The sequence below is a fragment of the Montipora foliosa genome, chromosome 2 (genome assembly GCF_036669935.1).
Source record: "Montipora foliosa isolate CH-2021 chromosome 2, ASM3666993v2, whole genome shotgun sequence".
NCBI classification, from domain to species: domain Eukaryota; kingdom Metazoa; phylum Cnidaria; class Anthozoa; order Scleractinia; family Acroporidae; genus Montipora; species Montipora foliosa.
The window spans coordinates 62,270,938-62,280,430 of record NC_090870.1 but is presented as its reverse complement, the minus strand read 5'-3'; the positions used below and the strand labels follow the sequence as shown (position 1 = coordinate 62,280,430).

The following is a 9,493-nucleotide window of genomic DNA, read 5'->3' as shown; positions in this document are numbered from 1 at the left end:
CGCTGCTGAATGGTTTCCTTTGGAGATGTCATTAACGGCTCCGTCCACTAAGTCGTGCAAAGAGATGTTTAACTCGTACTGGACTTTGTTTCCTTTGAAATTGAACGAATTGGAAGCCTTGGATTCCATTTTTAACTAAAGTTGCAATTGAGGGGCAACTTCTTTCTCCTCGAGATCGCCCTTAAACGCGACAAACTTTTGGTCAAATTTGACGTCCAAGAGTTACGAAAGCAACTGCAAGGTTTGAGCGTTTGACAGAGACGTCATGTGTTTCCAACATAGCTAAAAATTGGGGTCGACAGAGATGTCTCGAATGGCTCTTGCATATCCTAACAACCTTAAATACCCTACTAGCCGCTTGAGACACCTTACGAGCACGCCTAAAATACCTGGTAATTACAACATCACATAGTAAAACTAACGAAGCCTTACAAAATATATTTCTTTTCTGGGAACATGAGCCATCACAGGTCTTGATCGACTCATTTTCACTGACATAAAGTTGATATTTCATAATACAAAATTCCAGCGAAATAGTCAAATCTATGACCAAATTTTAAAGGAGTTGCGATCTGCCAAGGATGTGTGTAAACGTTGCCGTAAAAATCCTGAACGTCTTCTTAAATCTAGCATCCGAATAGTCTTTCAAAACTTCTTCCATCCATCCAGTGTGTCGTTACAAACGTCGAACAAAAAGCAGGCGTAGTCATTTCATTCCGAAAAAACACCAAAAGAGCCAGTACGAGGACCAAGTTAACCAACTGCTGTCGTTTTCTCTGCAGCAGCAAAATTAACTTTTTCATCGACGATCTTAGTCTTCGAGAATTTTTAGCATTTTGTGAAGCAGAAATACCCTGGGTGCTAGTAGTATTTTTTAAAGGTTCGAGAGAGTGCTACTCGAGTTGGAGGCAATGACCAAGGACTGAAAAAAAAAATACCGTCCTTGGTCTTTGCCTTCGACACGTACAGCGTTGTCTGGGACCTTGGAAAAAAATCCTCTGGCAGCCAGGATAAAGAAGAAAGTGCTTTCGCGAAGAAACGATCGATGTCATTTTCTAATTTGTTTAAGGAAGTCGCTGACCAAAAAGACCGTTATTGCATTTTTTGCTTATAAGTTCTGCCCAACTGAGTTCGGCGGTTTGACCCAACAGGTGAATTTAGGTCTACCCACAGCGTAATTAAGTTCGGCTCATGTGAAGTACAGCGTTTGACCTGGGTCTTAGGGGTCACTTGCAATCGACACTGCTAATATATAGATTTAGCCAAGCGTAAAAGCGGAGCTCCCGGGTTATTTATGCTTACTGGTCTTACTTAAAACAGGAAATCTTCATTCACTATACGGGTTTTTTCACTTACCGCCCTTAAGTGAAGAGTCATCTAAAACGAGGTGACAGTGACAGAACAACAGTAACATCAACCATGTAAAAACGTGCTTCTTCCTTACACCTTTCACGTTTCCTGACAGGCTCCAAAATACATCTCCAATCACAAATTTCATTGCCTTCAAATAGTAACATACACGCCATGAAGGATTCGGATTCATTCCTTCCAATGCTTTCTTAATGATTTCTTGTTCGTTTTTCAGTTCAGTTCGCAGTTCTTTATTTAATGCCAGTTCGGCATTAATACTGTGTAGATCTTTTCGAATTATTTCTTTGAAGTCGGCCAACACTTTTGCCTCCATGCTGTGCAGGTCCGAAACACTTTTGAGTTTAACAATTTCCTTGAGGGCGTTCTGAGCATCAGGTTCGTGGGCTAAGTTGGGATCCCTCAGAAGATTTTCAATTGCGTCAAAAGCAATTTTCTTGTCAGCATCGCTCAATTCTAATGAGGTCACGTGTGCCCACTTTTTGTTACGGATCTCTCGGACATCCTTGACCAAGTGTCGTGGAACGGCGAAGTGTGTGCACCAGAATATGAGGTTCAACATAGTAGTGATGTCCATGTCTTCCGCGCTCGTCACGGCATGACCTCCCAAATCAGGAAGGTAGAGTTTAGCTATCTCCCACGGGCCCAAGGCAGGATCAAGCCACTTGCTGGAATCACTTTGTTTCCAATTTGGTTGGAATTTATCGTGATAAGCTCGAAGAATTTTGGCCCAGTCACATGTAATCATGTCGTGATACTGGTTTGGTCTTCTTTTCGCGACAAAACCACAGGTACAAGGTGCAGCATGTGCCAAGCTTGTAGTGACATTCTTATAAAAAGTCTCTGTTTCTCTCTTGATGAATGATTGCAGACCATGACGAAGTTCTGTCGTTAAGGCATGACCAAGAGCAAGCCAATTTCTGTACTCAGGCTTAGCCAGTTGTGCAAGCGTTTCCGCAGAAGAGCTGGAAGATGCCATTTCCTTAACTACAAAAAGGCAACAAACAATACTAAATTTTGCTTGGGTCGACCTTTAACAGCACATCTTGATTTGTTGTAACGCTGTCACCAGACCCTTGACGCATTTAACTCCTGGTTGTTAAATTAAAGTAAAGGAATTCTTGCTCTAACAAGATAGTCTTTTAGAGACTTGTCCTTCCGATAGGCAACCTTTGGGGGATTTGGGAATATTCGCGCGAGATTGTGGCTGCCTGCTATAAGGTGCCAGGATTGAAAGTGGTGATGAAAGGAATAATTTTCTTGGATGTTTTGAGTTTCTTTTGTAAAGCCGTATTGCGCATTGAGAATTTTATTTCGGTTAAGATATCCTCGGCGAAGCTTTTGGGGTAGCCTCGTTCTAAAAGGCGAGTTCAGAATTGCTTTTTTCTTTACTCAAAGAATTTTTTAACCGAGTTCGTTCTTAGTAAGAGCAAAGATTTTCCTTTTACAAAGCTCTTCTTAACGCTGAGAGGGAGACATGAGTCGAAGTTCGTGTATTGGAATGTTTCCGTCGGCCTAAAATGTGTTTGTAAGTCCAGGATTTTTGCAGTAATGAACCGACTGCACTCCTTATCAAAATGCGGACCGTTGGGGCTTGTGGTGGGGAAGGGGGGGGGGGGGGGGCGAACGTACCCTGTGCACCTCCCTGGTTACGGGCCTGGAAATGTCATCCGAAAAGATTGTTTTCCTTGATACCGAAGTTTTGAAATACTTGATGGGTGATCAGTATCCATTATATGATAAAAGGTGTTTATAAAAACGTTGAAACTGATCTAGATAAGAATTATTAAAAACTAAATTTTCGACTGCAACTGCGGTCTTCATCAGAGTGACTAAAATATGCTGTTCGAGAGTAATATGCTAAAACTAAAATAAGAAGTTACTTTATCCCCTAGGGCTTCAATAATGTCTTATAGACAGAAGGGAATGGCTTCCGTTTCAGAACAAGTCAGAAATGTGCTTAACAAAGCGAACATAAAAACTGCTTTCAAACCTATTTTAACACTCGCCCATTATTTTAGGAAACCAAAGGATCGCCCAAAAGAAACGAAAACAAAAGGCATTGTGTACAAGGTTAAATGCCGGTCGTGTGATTTCACATACATTGGGGAAACAAAGAGATCATGGAATTCACGTGGCGGGGAGCATAAACCAGGAACTAATAATAACAAAGAGTCGGCAATAAAAGATCACGCCGAAACCACTGACTATGACATTGACACTGGCTATGTGGAAATTTTAGAAAAGAATGTCAATAATTGGCACAAAAGAATCTTTTTGGAATCATGGCAGTCCACAATAGACAAAAATGCGGTGAACTAGCGGAAGCCATTCCCTTCTGTCTATAAGACATTATTGAAGCCCTAGGGGATAAAGTAACTTCTTATTTTAGTTTTAGCATATTACTCTCGAATAGCATATTTTAGACACTCTGATGAAGACCGCAGTTGCAGTCGAAAATTCAGTTTTTAATGATTTTTATCTAGATCAGTTTCGAAGTTTTTAAAGGTCGAAGGTTCATTACTGAAAAAATCCTGCATGATACATTTTAGGCCGACGGAAACATTCCAATACACGCACTTCTCCTCATGCCACCCTCTCAGCGTCAAGAAGAGCTTTGTAAAAGGAGAAGCTTTGCGCTTACTAAGAACGAACTCGGTTAAAGAATCCTTTGAGTAAAGAAAGAAACAATTCTTAACTCGCTACCCCAAATGCTTAGCGGAGGATATCTTAACCGAAATAAAATTCTCAATGCGCAATACAGCTTTACAAAAGAATCTCAAAACATCCAAGAAAATTATTCCTTTCATCACCACATTCAATCCTGGTACACCGAATCTTGAAAAGATCTTAATTAAACACTGGCACCTTATAGCGGGCAGCCACAATCTCGCGCGAATATTCCCAAATCCCCAAAGGCTGCTTATCGAAAGGACAAGTCTATAAAAGACTATCTTGTTAGAGCAAGAATTCCCTCACTTTAATTTAACAACCAGGCCCTAGTTGTTCAAACGATGGATACGGTGCTATCCACCGGATAAATCACTATCCAGCGGATAAACACTAGCAAAACCGATTGAGTTGTCCAGTGGATAGTAATTTATCCGGCGGATAGCACTATCCATCATTTGAACAACTGGGGCCAGGAGTTGTATGCAGTAAGGGTCGAGTGACAGCGTTACAACAACAACGATTTGGCAGTAATTTCTCATATTCAATTGAACTACTTCCTTCAGTTGGTAATTGCACCTTAGGTCATGCAAAACAACAGTATCGATTAGATTTGAGTACGACACAAGTTTTCGTTCCGAGCATGTGCACTTGAAAAATATTCGACCTCTAAATCCAGTGCGCGTGCTCACAACTGAGAACTATTCCTCTTATAGTGGTACTACTAGTACTGCAATCTACAATCGCTTGACTTTTTCAAACTCAGTTCTCGAGTTTGCGTATACGAAAAAGAGGGAAAGACAGTATCGAAAGAGCAAATCTGCGAATGAAAATCAAACCAATTTTTCTCAAGTTTCCATCCAGTTTGACTTCAAATGAAAAGAAGGCGGTGAAAGCAACAAATGTAGTTCATTAATAAAAGTCTTCTCAATAGTGGACTAAAAGAAGACCGTCATTCCAACTTCGGTCCATTCACGCGAAGAAGCAGTCTTTGATATTTTTAAATTTGATCACGGAAAGATATGTTAAAATAGCAACAATAGAACAAACGTGGGGATGATCAGGACTGGCTACGCACTGAGGAGACCACTGGCAGATGCATACGCGGCTGTTACAGGTTAAAATTAAGTTCGAGTTAAAATGATTTCAACCTACAGTAGGTCATTTTGTTTTAAACTAGTTTGAAAACAAATTCACCTAGGTTAAAATGTTTCAACCAGTTTATTAGCAACTGTCTAAAATGGGTTTTCCCTTTTTTGGGGATGTAAAAACGGGGCCTAGATTTTTAGGGGGGAGAGGGGGGGGGGGGGGGTTAAAAAAGGAAGCAATAAATGAAATCATTATTCCATCCCTACATTTCTCTGCTTCCTTATGCCTTCTTCCATATCTCTCTCATTTTCCTCTTCTTTTGTTGTTACTTACAAGCTTTGCCATTTACATTACCTCTCTTACCTGCCACTCCTGAGATTCGAACCTCGCATCATCGTACGTTCTGATTACGTGTCCTCTGCATTTACTCCTATGCCATTGGGTTAACAACTGAATTTCCGTTGTACAATTTTTTTACCAAAAACTTTAAGCTATTTCTAAGCCTCCGCGGTAACTACAATTTCGCACATGCGTAAATGACACGATGTGAGACTTGGAAAAATAGAGTTTATCATCCGCCATCTGAGCGAAAATGCTAAATGAAAGCGAAAATTGTCTGCAAGAGATGGACTCTTGATCGTCAACAGTGACAACAAAAATGCCGTTCCGAAAAGGGAATTACAAAAAATACTCTCTGAAGCATATTCACCTAAATTACCGGGCAAAAGTAAGTTCTTTTTGAATTCACTATGTGCAATTCAACCCGCACTAACCATCCGTTTAAACCTGCCAAGTGTAATCCATATAAATATTCTTTTCATTGTTCTTATTGATCATCAGTTATTTAATTTTACCACTTGTAAATAGTTCACTCTTAAAGGATTTTTATTGCATATAGTTTATACCGGTTTTTATCTTTTATTTTGGGGAAACATTATAGGGTCAACCTTCAGTTTTCCTTTTCAAGATGTTTTGTATTGTTTTTGTTCCTCTATCTTGAATAAATATGTTATGTATGTTATGTTAAGTTGACAGTCCCTCGAAGCGAAGGTCGATCCATGTCACCATGACAGAGACAAAACAGAGAAATATGTACAAATGTCTTAAAGCGGAATTTCCCAGCAAGTTACAATTAAGTTAATTTACCTCGCTACGCAAACTACACCAGGAACAAGGCAGCATTACTGGTCACTGCAAGTCACCCAATTCAAGCATCAGGTTTTTCTTTTTCCAGTGTGCAACTATATCTGATTGATTTTTAACCTGAAACTGTTCTAAGAAGCATGACTGGATTCCCATCACGTTGAAGACCATTACTCAAAGTACTCGACCAGCCCGGCTCATGTAATCGGCCCCTTATAACTCATGAAAAACTTCGGCTGGTATTTTTTACAGGTCACAGGTCATTGTTTTACTAATACAGAGTGTATCCTAAACAAGCATAAAAGCTAACCTTGTTTGTTTGTTTGTTTGTTATTTATTTGTTTTAAGCAGGTTGAAGTTTTGGAAGCTATTCAGCTGATGTGGACCTGCTATACCCACCCACTCATATACACGCAGAGGACAGCCACAACACCGGGAACTTCATCCCCTACTCTTTTCGAATAGTGTGTGGGCTCTTTAACGTCCCACAGGGAACTAATGAACATGAAAGTTATTTGTGAGACGGGACCTCCGGCTTATCGTCCTTATCCGAGAAGACTTGAAAGTCTAACCATTTGCGGATGTAATTACAAAGGCAGCACTTTCTTCTCAGTTATTTAAAGACCCTGAGTGTTGGTCTGGCCGGAGTTGAACTCACGCCCTTCCGCATGGCAGCCCGGTGCTCAACCAATTGAGCCACCGGTGCGCGGAGGCCTAAACAAAACGTTAGCTTTTTTGAACGTTTAGTATACTTTCTGTATTGGTAAAACAATGACCTGTGACCTGTTTACCTACCAATTACACCTAACTGCTAATAACTAAACTCATGGATTTTTTTTTATGTTTACTACTTTCAATTTCATCCTAGGTTAGAATAATTATAACCTTGGTTGAATTCATTTTAACCTGAATTTAAATTTAAAGAACCTGTAACATGGCCAAGACAGCCCTGGAGCGGAACGCGCAGGGGAAACGTAAGAGAGGGAAATCCCGACACACTTAGAGGCGCACAAGGATGTTAGAACTTGTGGAGAGAGGACTTAGTAGCGTGAGTTAAAAGTCATGGCACAAAATAGAGTCAGAAGCCGCATCAGGACTGATGATCCCCGGGTCACCAACGAAAAGAGGGTAATACGTCATTTTTTACCGGGGTAAACATTTACTGCCTCAGATTTCGCTGCATTTCGGCAATTTAGTCCTTGCAATGTGGAGGGACAATTGCCACTTGAACCTACTGAGTCATATGTAGTACGCTGGCCGTGCAACTTCCCGCCGAAAAAACGCGGGTTCCAGCCCATGCAACTTCCCACCAAAAAACCCGGGTTCCAGCAATGAAGCATTTACATGAAAAGTTGAAGTTACACGGACGGGCGGTGGTAAAATGACGACACAAAAAGCAAAATTTCTCGCATCGATAGGTTACCGTATTTTTTTAACCATGGTGTTCTGCGATTAGCGTGGCGGCACACATATCACTGTGATCGTGCACTAGTCTTGTTTAAATTTATTACCCTTTCGATTTCAGAATCATACCTCTCTTAAGTAAATGATGGCCTCTTATTTTCAAATCTAGAGATATGGATTGAAGGAATTTTGATTTGCAATTCAAATCATCTTGCTGTTCAACGCAAAGGGAAAAACATTGACATAGCTGATTGCTCCTGAAAAGTTTTGTAAACACTGACAAAGTCCCACAACTACAATTCAAGCCAAAAATCGACGGAAATAAATAAGTAAAACAATTTAACGACTGTTTGTACGGCAAGGGCAATGTGTTTTTGATAGTCTGTGAAATTACTGCCAGTTTTCTGTTTGAAGCTCCTTGCAAACGTTAATTAATCATGCGTATACTCGACATGTTATCTGGCGCCTAGTCGCTATTAAACTGATGATTCCTCTCAACTTTTGGCTCACAGGTAGCTAATAAAAAGAGTTCTTCTCCATTTGTGCACTTTTACACTTTTGAAGAAGTCACAACAAAAGATAATCACGAAACAAGCAAGCTTGAGCATATTAAATACATTAAAATTGAAATGCGAACAAATAATGAATTTCGTAGTTTTCGAAGTTTTGTGCCGTATGGACCAATTGTGATTCATTGGGGACTGATGCGCCCTGTCTCACCTCAAAATACTGCCAAAAACAAGCCAAATTAGGGTACTAAATTTCCAATTATTTGAAGGTATTGAGCCTTACTTCGAGCATGCATACCAATGACAACCTACAGCATATAATCGTTCAAGATGCGAAGATAAAACGTACACAATCCCCCATATAGCCATACCTTCAACGTGTAACTATGTGATCAAAACAGCGACTTAGATATCACAAAGGGAATTTTCTTCTGTTATGCAAAACCAACGTCAGCGTATCTGCAAATGTAACCCTGAATTTCCTGTGAAAGCTCAAGAATTGACAGTCTTAAAAAGGACGGATCCAGGAGAAAGAATAATTAGATCCAGTCCTTTTCGGTTGTCCGCAGGTTCTATTGAGGGCGCGTTTTCAAGCATTCTCGTCACCAGAGCCTCGGATCTTATGTCTGCATATGACCCGAGGCTGGAAACTCTATGAAGGAGAAAATGCACCGTAGGGTTCTTATAGCCAAAAAATAGCCATTTGAAACATTACGGCGCCTGCTCACTCCTCCTGCTAACATGAATGCACCAATCAGAGACGATTGTCCTTGTTTTCCACGAAAATCAATGAGAAGCACTGTTTCAGGGATCCCCAGAGCTCTTCTCTCCCTCAGTCATGCGCAAACGAGAAGAGCTCTGGGATCAAGATTGGTTTTCATGTTGAAGATAGGCCCTTCCCGATTATGCTCGCATTTAATTCGCCATAATTTGGCTTACCGAGCATTTTTTTGACAATTTTTCTCAAACAGAATTGCCAGCATAATTTAGCATTTTCCTAGCTCCTATCAATCTTCATTTGTGTCGTCAATAGCATAACTTTCCTTGTTTTTGGTGTTCTAACACTTCTAAAGATCCTTAGGATATTGCAATTTTCCAAGCTCTGATACTGTGACTTGGAAAAATGCCTAGCCAGTCAGCGGAACTTTATTTAAGTTTCTAGTCTCATAGCGCTGGAGCCCTAATTGAGGACACTTTAAACTTAAATCAACAATGAACGCAAATCCACTCAACTCAAAGAAACATAATTTTGAAAAGTGAGCAAAATTTGAGCATTTTTTTGGACAGAAAACGAGCATTGCTAGTAGCAT

The 9,493-nt window shown here is 40.3% G+C and overlaps 1 protein-coding gene across 1 annotated transcript in view; it reads right to left on the bottom strand.

Annotated features, from left to right (window-relative positions):
- LOC137984830 (uncharacterized) overlaps positions 1-8,736 on the bottom strand; it is a 23,365-nt gene extending 14,629 nt beyond the window's left edge. The window contains exons 1-2 of the mRNA XM_068832135.1: positions 8,555-8,736; positions 1,357-2,355 (exon numbers count right to left, since the gene is read on the bottom strand). Of these exons, the coding sequence (XP_068688236.1) occupies positions 1,357-2,347 (991 nt within the window). The 5' untranslated portion in view covers positions 2,348-2,355; positions 8,555-8,736. The remainder of the gene's footprint in view (positions 1-1,356; positions 2,356-8,554) is intronic.
- Positions 8,737-9,493: the final 757 nt, after the last annotated feature.